This window comes from Adiantum capillus-veneris, chromosome 3, assembly GCF_014529385.1.
Source record: "Adiantum capillus-veneris isolate H3 chromosome 3, ASM1452938v2, whole genome shotgun sequence".
NCBI lineage: Eukaryota > Viridiplantae > Streptophyta > Polypodiopsida > Polypodiales > Pteridaceae > Adiantum > Adiantum capillus-veneris.
The window spans coordinates 113880128-113897259 of NC_140933.1; the positions used below are offsets into that span (position 1 = coordinate 113880128).

The window sequence follows — 17132 nt, forward strand, 5'->3', positions numbered from 1 at the left end:
AAGAGTGATTAAATGAAGGAATCCACGCACTCTCAGTAGCCAACAAGTGGAGAGACTTGTCCGGGACCTTTTAGGAGCTTATTGAGTTGGCCATTGTGTGTGCATGATCAGATTAATGATCATAATCTCTTTGCATATCATGGTTTTTTGTTTGATCATGCCTGCTTTCTTGATCCTTAGGTTGAGTTGAGGGAAACTTGAAATTGTTTCATCTTTAGTGGTTGGCAATTCATCTCATAGATATATCTAGGTGATGAGCTTGAATTCAGCCCATTCTGAATCTAGACATTATCATGTGGGCTTCAAGGCTATTTTGATGCATAGAAGGATGAATATAATAGCACCAAAACAAGGTGAAAAGTCACAAAGGCCTACACAAGAGGATGAGAATGTCCCTCTTCGTAGAAATAAGAAAAACAAATGTCAACCATCTCATAGTGGCCTACATATACATCAGACGATGCTTAGTTAATGCCCCACTCTCAAGAAACAGAAAGAAAACTGGTTCACCATCATTAACTTGCCATGGGGCACTAATCAAGAAGCTTTATCCAACAGTCCACAATTACTCCCAAGAGCTTCTCATGGCCTGGTCAATACACTAATACCATCGTGTTTTAAAAAAGAATTGAAGTATTGCTTATGGTCCATAAACAGAAATCATAATGAGAAGAATGTGCTTCATTAGCAGTCTGTACTTGTATGCCTTGAAACGAAGTTCTCAATCAAAGGATTAACCAAATGGGGTGCTTCATCCTGAAAAAGTGAGGAGCACTTATAAATGAGGCCATGCAGAACAGGATAGGGAAAACAGAGAACTGTTGGTAATAATACCTGTGGGCAATGTCCAACGTTGGGCAGCACACGAAACTCCTCCACACAGCTGTAAGTTCCATATACCCTTCCCAACTCTATGGGCTCCCACGGATCTTTCTCACCCCACCCTATCAGGACAGGACACTGAATCCCCAGCGATGTATCACGTCAGTCACAAACACCGTACAATGCATTCACATGCAACAAAAGTAGAAAGAAGAACTGTTTGTAAAAAAGATGAAGATTGATATGATAATGCCGAAATTGCAAAACTCATGAGCTTGGGGAATCTCTTTTAATCATTGGTAACTGATACAGTCACGTTCTTGTGAGTCTATGAATTTGAAGCCAAGCTATAGCTGTTGTACATTCCATGCCCTAGGGATGATGTTCTGCATTTACTATCCGGTGTTCATGATTCTGATTTCATGTCTCTTAATCCTTATAAACAGTGCACTACAGAGACCTAACTGCTATCATTTGAACATAACAAGCACTTTGAACAGAAAATGTGAGAGAACATGCTCAAGAGGGTTTGCAAGAGCTTTTGCAGACACACCTTGATGTTGGGAAGCATCTCCTCTGGTAAAGGACCACCAGAATAGCAAATGAAGTCCAAAAAGACATCCACAGCACCTGGTTGTAAGCCAGGCAGCAATATTTTCTCCACTAACTCGTCAGTAACAGCACTATCATCATGGTAACACTGCAGAACCACAGATAGAGAAGGAACCAAAAAGGAAAAAAATGTGAGATGATTGCGGACCTACCAAAGGATTTTCCCTTGAAAAATACTCTCACAGAAAGATAATACCTCACAAAGTATCTTCTTGACAGATTGTGACGTTGCTACTGCTTGAAAGAACCTCTTCCCCAGATCAGTGTCTCTACAAAAAAAATCACCCATCTCATATTCACTATTGAGTCCACAAAAACATACAAAATCTGTTTGGCAAAAACCATCCCATTTTCATTGCACCTTAAAAGGTTTTGAAATGTCCTCACAAATGGTCGAGCAAACCATTGCTGCTTTTTTATGTGAAGCATTCGGAGAGAGATATTCAGAAGCATCAACCCTCTAATTGAATCGGAATCATACAGACCAGCTTGAAGACCAACTATTCCTGTACAAATCTTCTCAATGATGCTTCAGGTGGATGATACTGCAATAACGATTCAAAGAGCGTGAAACAAATTGCACTACGTCAAAATTTAACTAAAGAACCCACTGCAACACAATTTCCAGATAGCATCTAAAGGCATAAATCCTGCCACAATGTTCAGATTCAACCATTTTGGCATTTCAGCAGCCTTTTACAGAGAAGGTCCAATAGTTAAGCTGATTATTTTAGCAGTAAACCATGAAATCAAAAAGGAAAAGGGTGATTAACTATCCGCTTTCATCCAATTAAAAGCAAGCTAGACGAGTGCAGAGAATACATAAAAAGAAAATATTTTGTTTGTATTCCCTTTTGTCGTCTACACAGATGGTTCTTGTACCAGACCCCATAATGTCCTATATATTCACAAGAACTTGAACTACAGGTGTGTATCATAGAACACTAAAGAAGCAGCAGAAACTCACCTCCAACTGAATTACAGATAAGAAAAGCCCTGTCCTTCACTATGTCAGAGCGAAATGCAAGCACTTGATTGGCCCAGTTCTCAAAATTATAGATGGAATTTGGCGGAGCCGCACTTGGGCTAGGTTTGTCAGAGTAGCCATATCCCAAAAGATCGATGGCAAAAACTCTATGCTGACTTGCTAGTACAGGTATATTTTTTCTCCAGTGATCACTGCACACAGTAAACAAATTCCCATCGTAAGGAAATACATGCATTTTTCCGTCACACATCAATAAAACTCCAAGGATCAAACCCTAGAGAGTGTACATACCTTATAAGGTCGACAAGATTTAACTCTACAGACTACACAGAACGACAATAAAAGAGGGAACACAAATTAAAGCATTCCACTATTTTACCCCGAGTAGCCACAAAGAGGCCTCATAAGAATATGAAAAGGGAAGTTATGAATCATGATTGTCCAGAGGTAATACAAAGCAGCCTACAATTGTCTTTGTACAATTTATATATACCGAGATGAATCTTCGATAAGCCCAGATTCACCCTTAAAGGAAACTGCAAGATATAGACCCATGGTAGTCACCCACAAGACAATATAACCATCAGTTCCATTATGCATAGTATTGACTAAATACCACGACATCCCCACTAACATCATCTGTTCCCAATAGTGGGTGTAGAACTAGGTACCAACATATGGTCCCAAACATAACACACACCACACGCACACACACATGAGCATACATCAACACAAAGTTATAACTTGGACAAAAACTTCACAATGTTAAGTTTGCCTGTCCGCTATACGACCAAAAAATATACCTAGCTGAATCCAGGATAAGCCCACATTCACCCTTAAAGGAAAGTGCAAGGTATAGACCATTGCAGTCACCCACAAGACAATATAGCCATCAGCTCCATCATGTATAGTATTGACTAAATACCACGACATCTTCACTAACATCGTCACTGCCCAATAGTGGGTGTAGAAGTAGGTACTAACATATGCTCCCAAACACAACACACACCAAGCACCAACAAATAAAATTGCAAGAAATTCCTAAAAACAAACCAGATAGCATGGGTAATATGTTTTCTTCCTAGGTCTATTATCATTTGTAAGGGTAACCTAAAAAGCTTGACAAGGTGCACAATTGGCTCATTCAAAGTGCACCAAGAGAAGTTCTTTCTTCCTTCACTAAAAAAATATTCACATATGCAACATTTGGGAGTGAAAGGATTGAAGAGTTCAAAGCCTCACGAGTCACCAGTACAGAAGTTCACACGGTCATTTAATGATGCATATGGTATTCCCGGGACAGAAGTTCACACGGTCAGCATGTTGCATGTGAGCCCTCAATGCGGGCCTTGTAACCTCCATGTACATGTTTCCTTTGTGACTGTACATGCACTGGCCGACTTCATGTATATGCTTGTATTGCGGGTCATGTGACCATTTTCATTCCATGTTGATGCAAGAGTTTCGTTGATATGGGTGAGAATATGAAAGACTTGTCTTTGTTGAGGGTTCCATACAGGCATGGAGAATAAGGAGGTGTTCATGAGTGGTAATTAAATTTCAGAAACAAGTTGTGACGTTGGACACCAAGGAGGCCAAGCTAAGGGTACCCCACTGTTGGCTTTCCCTGTGCCAACTACACCCAACTTTCTCAAGATTTCATTAGACAAATATATGGAGTGTCCGTCATGGCTTTAAAATCCCTTAGGCTTCCTCGAGTATTCTTGGTCCCAAATGTGGCCCTTTCCTTGCTGATTCGATCGATCAACCATTAGCAAAACAAAAGAGATCATAACATACTTACTCTTACCTTCACATCAGAAGTGGCAAACACAAATGAGTTTCTAAGTAGACGTTATGGAGTTAACTCAATGGCAAGAAGACGTGTCACAAAGTGATGACATGGCATGCCCAACTCGAAGAGAAATGGCAGGAACTGAAACCTGAAAAAATGAACCCAGGAAGTGTGGCCGAGAGGCCTAAACTGAAGGGGTTAGGGCTTTAAAATAAAACTACCTGTTGTTACGCAAAGAAGCGCCGAAGAAGTGGGTAGAATTCAAGAGAATTTTCACTTCTGCCTCAATAACATAGGAATATGAAGAAGATGTCATTGTGGTTTTGCATCATCTGAGAATGATTAAGAAAGACACATTCGATGACTACTGCCAGAGGTTTTGGGATACCTATTTTCCAGTGTCTTCATTTCGGAGGGTCACTTTGACGGACCAGATCAACGATTTTGTTGTGGTTTGCCAAAAGAGATTCGACAGTATTGTCTGCAACAGAAGTCTGACTCTATTCAGAGACTTATGGGGCAGGCCAAGCAAGGTTTTGGAATGCATGTCGGCTCATTGACTTATCCTAAGGACAAGCCAGTGTCCACCTCAACAGGGCAAGAGTCTTCTAGTGAAGAGAATGAGCTAGGGGAACCAAATGAAAGTTCATCAAAGGATTCTGGAGAAGTGAGGGAATCAAATGATAGTGCGTCCGAGGATTCCGACGAACCAAGGAACCAAATGCAAGTTCATCAGAGGATTTTAGAGAAGAAAGGGAATCAAATGATAGTGCATCTGAGGATTCCGACAAAGCAAAGAATCAGCTGACGGTTCCTCGGAGAATTCAGACGACTCAGAATGACGTGCCAAAGGACAAGGGAGGCCAACAAGGCTATCAACATGTAAGGTGCAGCGGAAGTGAATGTTGAACTTTGCTCAAGATGAGTGCTCCGAACTGAGCTCAAGGGTTCCTTTTACTTACGAAAGAGAGAGCCTTCCGTTCCTTATGTGAGAGAGTGCAAATGATCACAAACAAACTGAATGACACTGTGAATGAAGGTGCTGAGACACAGAGAGAGAGAGAGAGAGAGAGAGAGAGAGAGAGAGAGAGAGAAGAATACGACACCAGACGGTTGCCTCCTCCAAGGGCCCCCCTCTCTATGGCGAGAGAGGTCTATGCTATTGATTGCACAAATCCGGTACAATGGTCTATATGCATATGGACTTGCCAATGGTCGACGACAATGATGACAACGACAAGACGGGCTGAAATCTGAAAACGCTAGGGACTGAAATCTGCAAATCTGAATACTGGCACTGTGTCGGTGAGGACGGTGATGGCGACGACGCGACGACGATGCGTTGAAAACGCAGATGCTGAAATCTGCGAACAACGGGCTGAATCTGAAAACGCTAGCTGATCTGACCGTGCGGCAAGGATCTGCTGCGAGCAGGTGAGATCTGCGAGGTTTGGGGCTGATCTTGCAAAGTTAAGTGCTGAAAACTGGAAACACTGATGTGCTTGGGCTGAACTGTTGCTAGAAACTGCAAAACGCTAGGCACTCTGCAAACTAATAATGCTAGGTGAACTGTAGCAAAACGCCAAGGCTGATGTGCAAACTGAAAATGCTAACTGCTGAAGTCTAAAAACGCTGGCTGATTTGGGAACTCCACAAACGCCAGGTTGATCTTGTGGCTGAAAACGCTAAGTCTCCTGCCGGTTCTTGCTGAGAAGGTGCACTCTAGCGCTAAGTTTCTTTTATAGAGCTTAGCAAATTTGCCCTACCCAGTTTCCCAACAAAGTCACTTATTAATAATAAGTGAAAAATGGATAAAATAGGAAAAATGGGTTTTGTGCACTGTTAAATGCTCATGATGGATACTGATTGTAATGCTGATGATCATGTTGTGTGCAACCAGAGGATATGCAACTACTCTAAGTGCCTGGACATGCACCGTCTGCGCACAGGCTCACAGAGATGCCAGAACACTTCCTAAGCTGACCTGAACCCTAGACTTGAAGTAGCTTGTCCACATGCACATAGGGTTAGATGTGCACGTGACATCCCCTCCTTTTTAAAGTGAGGTACTGGTATCGATCTGCATGGCTTCTTTGTAGGCTGCCAACAATTTTGGGTAATTTTTGAAAAACTCTTCATCGACCCACACTGCCTCGTGGGTTCCTCGATCCTTGAACTTCAAAAAATACTGTCTGACTTGCTTCTTTGAACCATGGCAAAACCGATGCAACAACACTTGCTCCGGCTCCATGACTTCAACTTCATCGATGATCTCAAGCTCTTCTTCTTCGGAAATGTCCTTCGGAGGTGTTCTCTGAAACACTTTCAACCAAGAGACATGGAAAACGTTGTGCATTGACCATGAATTAGGCAATTGCAATTTCACAGAAACCTCATTTATCTTTTTAATGACAGGAAATGGACCATATATTCTGAAAGGCAACTTAGGACATTTCTTTCCAACTTGCTTAAGACATTGCTTCATGATTCTTAAATAAACCCCATCCCCTTCCTTGATAGAAACATCATGACGATGCTTGTTAGCCTGTCGTGAGTAAGACTCGTGAGCCTTGCTTAGCCGAAGCTTCACACTCTCAGAAATCTCATCCAACGACTAACTTTCAGCATTGGCATTAGGCATTTGAATGACCGAGCGAGTCAAAAGTAATTGGAGCGGACGGCCAAAAGCTGCCTCATACGGAGTTCGACCAATGGCAGAGGAAAAGGAACCATTCAAAATAGCCTAAACCAATGGGAGATAGAGCTCCCAACAAGACTGCTGATCATGCGCATAAGACTTCAGAACATCAAAAGCCAACTGATTGTAAATCTCTGTTTGACCATTTGACTGTGGATGAAAAGCCCATGAAAAATTCAACTTAGTGCCAAAATTTTCAAAGAGTGCCGCCAAAAATTGGACGTAAACTTAACATTTCTATCTGAAACAATCAATTTTAGCAAACCACAGAGGGGTACCAATATTTTATAAACAACCGTGCTACATCTTATGCTGTGATTGTGGCCTTACAAGGAATCAACATGCAAAACTTGCTTAAACGATCAACAATTGTCAAACATTGAGTGTTCCTTGAATGCAAACTAGGTGGAAGGTTAGTCACAAAATCCACGGAAATATCCTGAAAAAGTCCATCAGGAATAGGCAGCGGAAGCAAGAGGCCTTGCTGCTTACCCCGAGAAGCTTTTACCTTTTGACAAATAGTGCACTGTGTGACATAACGAAACACATCCTTTCGCATTTTAGGCCAAAAAAAGAATCTTTCTATTTTTTCCAGAATGGTGTTCAATCCCATGTGCCCACCCGTGAGAGTCATGTGCATCGTGCAATATGGTTGTCCTAAGAGAGGATAACACACATAGACGGTGACGAAAATACAACAAACCATCACGAATGAGATAGTTGTTAGGCCCTTGGGAAGCAAGAGCCTACAACCATTGCTTACCAAACTCGAAATCTGCGTACTGGTTCTTCATGCTGTCGAAAGACACACCCTGAAGAGAAACTGTGGATCTTGACTCAAGAGTCAGGATCTATCCTTTGCGACTTAACGCATCTGCAACAGGGTTAGTGTTAGGGAATAAAGGCCTAAGTGCCTTGTACTTACTAACTTATAAGTTAAAAGACTTATAAGTGAGGGGGCCCAAGTGTGAATGGCCCCCTAGTCAGTTACTCATATACTCAAATGTGAAGCCCAAAAGAACAGTAGCGTGGCTTTTCCCAAAAATTCAACGAGCTCTCTCTCTCTCTCACGTTTTCTCTGCGTGTGCTCTTTCTGCGCCAATCTCCTCTTCTCCTTCACTCTCATTGCATAGGACAGCAAGTGGGCTCTCTCTCCTGCTCCCCCACACATGGTATCAGAGCTTTAGGGTTTCCAAGAGAGCCATTTTCGCAACACAGATCAGAATTCTGTTCTTGCTCGCTGCGGGAAGGATATTCAACCGATTTCGATCAACTCTGTCGCGAAGGGATCCTCTCACCGTGTAGAATCGACCTCCGGTGACAGTTTCCCCAAAATTAGGGTTTCAAAAACTGGCGAACAGCAGCCTATTTCTGCTGAAATTGACCAATTTCGGGGTCAATTTGATGCAATTTCATTAGGGCAAGTATCACAGGTCAATCTTACAGGTGTTTCCACCAACGAGGTTCTGAAAATTCAGCAAAACAGGTGTTTACAGGTCTGATTTTTGCCCTAAAACAGGGAATTTCAGCAAGCAAATGATGTATACACCTTGTGGAAACCTTTGGTAAGGGTTTGGCAGTGAATGTACGCTGTTTTGGGGTGATTTCGCGTGAAATTTGCTCGCTGTTTTTCTGTAACAGCAAGCTGTTTTTTGCCCGATTGCGCACATTTGGGCGTGTTTAGGTCGGCAAAACAGGGTTTCAGTGTTTGCAATCACTCAGAATGGCTTCTAGCAGTGAAAGTGGCAATTTGTTGCACATTCGCAAGCTTGAAGGTGCCCATAACTTTGCTATATGGAAGAAGCAATGTTATAATGTGATGTTGCAAAAGAAACAGGCGAAACCTATTAAGTTACAGGGTGTGAAACCGGTTGATATGGAGGTTGAAGAATGGGAAGAAGTGGACGAGTTGGCTCGTTCCACGATCATGCTTTCGGTGTCTGACAATTTACTCTTCAATGTAGAGAATGAGCAGACAGCATGGGGCATGTGGAAGCGTTTAGACGAGTTGTATGCACAGCAGAGTGCTGCCAGTAAAGTGTATTGGCTTAAGAAGCTTATGGATCTCCGCATGAAGGAGGGCACGCACATGTCAGTGCACCTCAATGAATTCAATTCTATTTTCAGCCAAATGACAGAGCTGAAATTCACGATTGATGAGAAGTTCAAAGCTACTTTTCTGCTATGCACATTGCCCGAGAGTTGGGATGTATTCCGGACAGCTCTTAGTAACTCAAGTGCGTCACTTAAGTATGCAGATGTAGAGAGTTCTCTCTTGATGGAAGAGATGAACAGGAAGAACACCACAGGTGGGTCTTCTAATGCATTGCACTTGAGAGGCAGGTCTCAACAGAGGGAGAAATCTGACAGTAAGGACAGGGCACGCAGCAAATCTCGTAGAAAAGATGTTGTGTGTCATCATTGTGGAAAGAAAGGGCATTATAAACGGGAATGCTATGAGTGGAAGAAAGAGAAGAACAAGGGTGCTGAAACTGATGCAAAGGACAAGGGAAATGCCAAGAAGAGCACTGTGTTGATTGAGGAAATCAATGTTGCTAGTAGTTGTGACAGTGACAGCAGCACTGATGTACTCAATGCCTCTTCTGTGGATGCACATACCCTTGCTATGGGTTCTGATGTGGACATGCATACTTGGATTCTTGATTCAGGTGCCTCCTTTCATGTAACACCTCATAGGGATTGGTTTACACAGTACTCAGGTGAGGTGCAGGGCACTGTTTATTTGGGAGATAACTATGCATGTGACATTGCAGGTATTGGCAGTGTCCAGTTTTCCTTTGCTGATGGTGACTTTTGTTTTGCACAAAGTGCGCCATGTGCCACAACTCAAGAAGAGTTTGATTAGTACAGGGCAGCTAGATGATGCAGGCTATCACACCACTTTTGGTGATAGCAAGTGGAAAATTTGTAAAGGGGCCCGGATTGTAGCCAAGGGTTGTAAATCGGACACTTTGTATCCTTTGCATGTATCTAATGTGCGTGACCATGTTGTTGCCGTAATCGAGCAGCCAAGTGTTTCTTTGTGGCATGGCCGGTTGGGACACATGAGTAAAAGAGGAACGGAAACTCTGTCTCGTTGTGGTTATTTGCCGTGTTTGAGGTATGCTGATTTTTCTCATTGTGAGCACTATATTTATGGTAAGCACAGTCAAACACCGCACAAAAGGTCTCTTTCTTTGAAGTCTGACAGGTTAAACTTAGTGCATTCCGATGTATGTGAAATGCCACAGTTGTCCTTAGGGGGAAAGAAATATTTTGTCTTGTTTATCGATGATGCTACACGTAAGGTGTGGGTGTATCCAATACGTGCTAAAAGCGATGTTTTGGATACTTTCAAGAAGTTTCTTGCGTTTGTTGAGAATCAAACTGACAAGAAGCTTAAGTCTTTGCGCTCAGACAATGGGGGGGAGTATGTATCAAAAGCATTTATTGACTTTTGTGCTACTAAAGGTATTAAAAGAGAGCTCACGGCTCCTTTTAATCCCTCTCAGAATGGAGTTGCAGAGAGGTTGAACCGGACTATCCAAGAGAAAGTTCGGAGTATGCTGTCACATGCTGCATTACCTCATGGTTTTTGGGCAGAAGCTGTGCAAACAGCTATTCACTTGATTAATCGCTCACCTAGCAAGGCTTTGGGTGGAAAGGTGCCTGAGGAGGTGTGGTCTGGCAAGCCACCCTCATATGCACATTTAAGAGTGTTTGGTTGTGAGGCCTATGTTCACATCCGGAGTGAACTGCGCACCAAACTAGAACCAAAGTCTCATAAATGCATTTTCCTAGGATATGGTGAGGATGGTGAAATGGGGTATAGATTATGGGATCCCGCATTACGGAAAATCATACGCAGCAATGATGTCATCTTCAATGAGAATTGCATGCACAAACAGCCCACAAAGGTCGAGGAAGTGCGCCGGGTTGTTTTTCGTGAAGATGTTACATATGGATAGCCAAGAAGGCCCAATGTTCAGCAGCCTTTACATGTTGAAAATGGTGCTGAAAATCAGCCATTAGCTGCTGAAAATCAGCCCCAACAAGTTGCCATTGATGCACCACAGGTAGGGGAACAGGTTGATGCTCCTAGACCGCCCGTTGTTGCGATGCAACCGGCTGAACAGCCTGCTGTTTTTGATGGTTTACAGGCTGAAAATCCACCTGTTATGGATCATTGGGTGCGTAGGTCTACTCGGGTGACAAGGCCCCCCGATAGATATGAACCGTCTTTGGACTATGTCATGCTTACTGATTGTGGTGAGCCGTCTTGCTATAAAGAGGCTATGCAACGGGAAGACAGTAAGAAATGGTTCAAAGCAATGGTTTCGGAAATCCAGTCTTTGGAGAAAAACCATACATGGGACTTGGTTGATTTGCCTAAAGGGCATAAGGCTCTGCCATGTAAATGGGTTTACAAGACCAAGGTCACATCTGATGCTTCTTCTAAGTACAAGGCACGTTTGGTTGCTAAAGGGTACAAGCAAAAGCATGGTGTGGATTTTGATGAGATTTTTTCTCCTGTTGTAAAGCTTGCCACATTATGTCTTGTTTTAGGCCTGATTGCTTCTGAAGATATGGAGTTAAAGCAAATGGATGTCAAAACAGCGTTTTTGCATGGCGATTTGCTTGAGATAATCTATATGATGCAGCCAGAAGGTTTCTTGTCAAAGGGGCAAGAGAAGAAAGTATGTAGACTCTTGAAGAGCTTGTATGGTTTGAAACAGTCTCCCCGTGCATGGTATCACAAGTTTGATACATTCATGAGGTCTCAAGGATACAAAAGAAGTAATTCTGATCACTGTTTGTATATCAACACGGCAAGTGATGGATCTCTTCTATTGCTGATTTTGTATGTTGATGACATGCTTATTGCGGGTAAAAACGTCACGGAGTTGGATGCATTACAGCAAAGCTTAAAGAATCGCTTTGACATGAAGGATCTTGGTGATGCTAATCATATTTTGGGCATGCGTATCTCTCGAGATAGACCTAACAGGCGTCTGTATCTATCTCAACGAGATTATGTTAATAAGGTGCTACATCGTTTTCATATGGATGGGGGAAAGGCACTTGGTACTCCGCTGCCTCCATATGTAAAACTGACTGCACATGACTGCCCAAACACAGATGATATGTGGGCTGAAATGGCCAAGATTCCTTATGCATCAGCCGTTGGCAGTTTGATGTATGCTATGGTTGCTACACGTCCGGACATTGCATTTGCGGTGGGAGTGGTAAGCAAGTACATGAGCAATCCTGGAAAAAAGCATTGGGAAGCAGTGAAGTGTATCTTGAGATACTTGAAAGGCACTAAAGACCTGTGCATTTGTTTTGGGAAGAGTGAGACATCTGTGCATGGCTTTACAGATGCAGATTTTGCTGGACATCCAGATTGCAGGAAGTCTACCTCTGGATATGTGTTTACATTCACAGGAGGTGCAGTTTCTTGGATTTCTAGACTGCAAAAATGTGTTGCTTTGTCTACCACTGAGGCTGAGTATGTGGCTGCCACTGAGGCATGCAAAGAAGCTTTGTGGCTCATGCGTTTGGTAGAAGAACTTGGCATTAAGTCACCGGTTCCTGTGCTACACTGTGATAGTCAGAGTGCTATTATGCTTGCAAGGAACCCTGTTTTTCATGCCAAGACAAAGCACATCGAGGTGAAGTATCATTTCATCAGAAGTGTGCTTGATGACAAGAGCATTACACTTGTCAAGGTGCACACAGATGACAATCCTGCAGATTTTTTGACCAAGAGTCTTCCAGCAGAACGGTTTGCATATTGCCGACAGATGATGAGTGTTGGATGAGTAAGTGCATGATCAGCTAATGTATCATAGTTAGTTGATTCTTTGATCTCCCAAGGTACATTGCCTTTAGGTGGGAGGTTGTTAGGGAATAAAGGCCTAAGTGCCTTGTACTTACTAACTTATAAGTTAAAAGACTTATAAGTGAGGGGGCCCAAGTGTGAATGGCCCCCTAGTCACTTACTCATATACTCAAATGTGAAGCCCAAAAGAACAGTAGCGTGGCTTTTCCCAAAAATTCAACGAGCTCTCTCTCTCTCTCACGTTTTCTCTGCGTGTGCTCTTTCTGCGCCAATCTCCTCTTCTCCTTCACTCTCATTGCATAGGACAGCAAGTGGGCTCTCTCTCCTGCTCCCCCACAGTTAGCTTTTCCAGGAACATACTCAATCAAACCTCCAAATTGCTCAAAAAATTGTGAGCACCGAGCTTGGCGATCACTCCAATGTGCACGAGGCATAGACTGGAGCCACTTGAGGGCTTTGTGATCTGTGCGAACTGTGAACTCTCTACCATACAGAAAATACTTCCAATGCTTAAGAGAGTTAATGACAGACAAAAGTTCTTTATCATAAACTGATTAGTTCTTTTCGACACTATTGAGCTTCCGACTAAGGGATGCAACTGGACGGCCATGCTATTGAAGCACAGTGCCTATAGCGACGTTGCTCGCATCCGTCCATATCTCAAAGGGGTCGTTCTAAGAGGCAAGGATAAGACACGGCGCTTTTGTCACCGCGACCTTGAGAGCTGCGAAAGCCTCAATGGCTGCCTCGGGCAAATCCACGCATTGTCAGTGAGTCTTTACCCCTTTCAAAACATCTTTCATGGGTGCGGCAATGCGTGCAAAATTCTCTATGTGCGAACTCTATGCTTGACATAAACCAAGAAAAGAACGCACATCATATGCAGTTTTGGGCAAATCCCAATAACGTACCTGTTCCACCTTCACAGGATCTAGCTTGACGCCTTCTGCAGAAATGATATAACCCAAATAAGTAACTTCATTGAGAAAAAACTCTGATTTCTTCGTTGCAATGTACAGTTGACACTCATCCAAACGGGTTAACACCCTTCCTACATCCTTTTCATGTTGTTCCCACGACGCAGAAAAAATGAGAATATCATCAAGAAAAATGAACACACATACACCAACCATATTGCCAAAATGACCTACCCTGAGACGGTTAAATGTACCCACGGCACTTGTCAATCCAAAACTACATACTCCCTTTGCCCTCGTTCTGTGCAAAAAGCGATCTTGTAGATGTCGCCTTTGAATACCCTTACCTGATGGTATCCACTTTTGAGATAGACCTTACTGAAAACCTTTGCCCCATTGAGCCTATCAAGGATATACTCAATGCGAGGCATCGGAAACTTGTTCTTGACAGTCATCTTGTTCAATGCCCTATAATCAACACACAAACGAGACGAACCATCCTTCTTGCGGACAAACAAAATAGGAGCAGCAAAAGGACTTACACTAGGACGTATGAATCCTCTGGCCACCAACTCCGTAAGTTACCGCTCTAACTCTTCTTCCTGAGTCTTGTTCAAGCAGTAAGGAGCCTTACTAACAGGTTGCGCCCCCTCCGTAAGTTCAATGCGATGGTCCTCCGGCCGCTCGGGTGGGAGACGGGGTGGAAGATCATCCTGCAAAAAGAGATGCTTAAACTTGGTAAACAAAGTTGAATACCTGTCTCGAGTCTGAATGCTCTGGGTAACTGGAGAGGCATAGATGAATGCCGCTTGTGCTCCTCTTCATAATTCACGCTTTGCCTGCACACATGAGAAATGAAAGGCAAGAATGCACACCCTCCTCACCACGAATGATCATGGGACAGTCACTTTTGGCATTTAGAGTGAGAGTATTGTCCGCCCAATAAATGAGAGGGTTAGGCTCACGAAACCATCTAATGCCCAAAAGCATATCACATCCTAAGAGAGGAGACACGACAAATTTTCTACGGAAGGCAGCCTGTTGAACTGTAAACAACACATCAAGGCACTCTTGCGTAATGAGAGAGTCCATACCGAGAGCGAAGCCCGACACCTCGAGAGGAGATGTCTGACTAACCTCTAGGCGGGCTCTCTCTACAAGCGGCACTAATCACATCATGCATACTGCCTGAATCAAACAATATGACAAAACACTGACCCTTCACATGACCATAACACTTAAAAGAGAGACTCATCAATGTGTGTGTCAGAAACATGTGAAGACTCAGATTGGTTCATTAAAGTGCTTGTGGTAGCTGCTAGTGCTTTGGGTTCTTTAGGTGGGGCTGTCTTAGGACAAGCCGCCTTAACGTGACCCTTGACGTGACATTGATAACAACGACCTTACTTAGCATAAATGACTTGTTCTTATGCCGTTATGTATCCTCCTATAATTCCTTTTGCGGATTTTTCATCCAGGGTTAGCTTAGGTTTAGCGGGTGTTTTAGCTTTACCCTTAGATTTATTTTGAAAGTTCTTTTCCAAAGGATTAGATGAAGATTGGCTAGAAGAGTTACCGTTCTTACCATTCTTACCGCTATGTGGGTTTTGAGGAGTCTGAGAGGTACTTGAGAAGACTTGTTCTCCTTAGGCTTTCCCTTATTGTGCTTCATCTACTGTGCGAGAGCAATCGCTACCGCCTTGTTGAGATCTATTGGATTGAGTACTTTGACATCATACTTGATATACTCGTCCAAACCATAAAGGAATGCCTCTTTGTGCTCATCATCCAATTTTCGTAATTGGGTACCGAGCTGCAAAACACGATTAGAGAAAGACATAATTGGCATACCATTTTTCTTGAGACCACGCCAATCATCTTTCAACAACGCTAGGTATTGAGGAGGCATAAACCGTGCCTTGAGCTTGTCTTGGAAGTCGGCCCAATTGAAGGAAAGGGGCACGCCTTCTTCAGCTTCCTCTAGGTGCACGGTCAACTGTGCCTCTTGCCATGCGTGATACCAATCAATGGCATCACCGACAAGGTAAATGGTTGCCGTCAAAACCTTGCTATTCCCCAATCTTCTTAGTTGTTGCAAAGTAAGCATTAAATTGATACAACCAAGAGTGAATAATAGTAGCATTCCTCTTACCATCATACTTACTGAACGTCAACTTCTCAGTGACGGGGTTGTTGGGAGTCCGAATCTCTGCTTGTGCTACTTGATGAACTACCAACATCGTTGACCGGCTCGGGCTTCGAGGTGAGTACCTGTAGGACCAACTCTTGCATGCGTTGGTCTCTCTGCGCCTCACGCTCTAACTCCAAGGCCGCTCGTCTTTCTTCGGCCGCCAAGCACGCTTGATTACGCTCGTGATCCAAGGCTGCATTTCTTTCTTCGCACTCGCGATCCAAGGCGGTGCATTGCGCTTCTTGTTGTAACATCATGTCCATCATCGTCTTGACCAAAGCCTCCATAACATTTGGTGCAATCCTTGGCATAGATGGGGAAGGGGGAGGGTCGGGAAAACCTCTTGGTGAGGAAAATTCTTCTTCGCCACCTCCATGCTCATCACCTCCACGTAAAGTATCCATTCCGCTTCGGGTGATGACCATACACTAAGATCTTGGGTACTTAAGTTCACGAGGAACTTGGGTTCTTGAGCTTCTTGAGTTCTTCCTTTAGCTTGCAATCTGTGTTAGAGAAGGCTTTTCTCTTACCCGAGCTCTACTCTTCCCTGCGAGCGCACCCCTTGGAGGCCTTGCGCTCACACCAAGGTTGCTTTTTCCCATCTCACGTCGATTGGCCAGCCACTAAGTGCACGGTCCGCTCTCAATGAGTGAAAAGAGGAACAAGGGGAGGCCGGACAAGCCTTCTTTCTTGGGTTACCTGTCACTCTTCAAAAACACGATTAGGAATCGACACGCCCAAGTGGACTTGAGTTAGGTGCGATTGCAACAAGCAAAAACATTTCTGTGGTTCTTTCCTTGAGTGATACAGAACACTGCCAAAGCTCTGATACCAATGTAAGGTGCAACGGAAGTGAATGTTGAGCTTTGCTCAAGATGAGTGCTCCGAACTGTGCTCAAGGGTTCCTTTTACTTACGAAAGAGAGAGCCTTCCGTTCTTTTAGTGAGAGAGTGCAAATGATCACAAACAAAGTGAATGACACTATGAATGAAGGTGCTGAGACTAAGAGAGAGAGAGAGAAGAATATGACGCCAGACGGTTGTCAAACCCTCCTCCAAGGGCCCCCCTCTCTATGGCGAGAGAGGTCTATGCTATTGATTGCACAAATCTGGTACAATGGTCTAGATGCATATGGACTTGCCGACGATGTTGACGACAATGACGACGACGACGAGACGAGTTGAAATCTGAAAACGCTAGGGGCTGAAATCTGCAAATCTACAAACTGTTGAATACTGACATTGTGTTAGCGAGGACGGTGTTGCTA

The 17132-nt window shown here is 43.5% G+C and overlaps 1 protein-coding gene across 1 annotated transcript in view; it reads right to left on the reverse strand.

The window, feature by feature from the left end:
• Positions 1-382: 382 nt before the first annotated feature.
• The window catches only part of LOC147461515 (alpha/beta-Hydrolases superfamily protein), a 57069-nt gene continuing 40319 nt past the window's right edge, over positions 383-17132 (reverse strand). The window contains exons 3-8 of the mRNA XM_086509049.1: positions 2402-2613; positions 1796-1940; positions 1631-1703; positions 1376-1522; positions 835-960; positions 383-756 (exon numbers count right to left, since the gene is read on the reverse strand). Of these exons, the coding sequence (XP_086365175.1) occupies positions 685-756; positions 835-960; positions 1376-1522; positions 1631-1703; positions 1796-1940; positions 2402-2613 (775 nt within the window). The 3' untranslated portion in view covers positions 383-684. The remainder of the gene's footprint in view (positions 757-834; positions 961-1375; positions 1523-1630; positions 1704-1795; positions 1941-2401; positions 2614-17132) is intronic.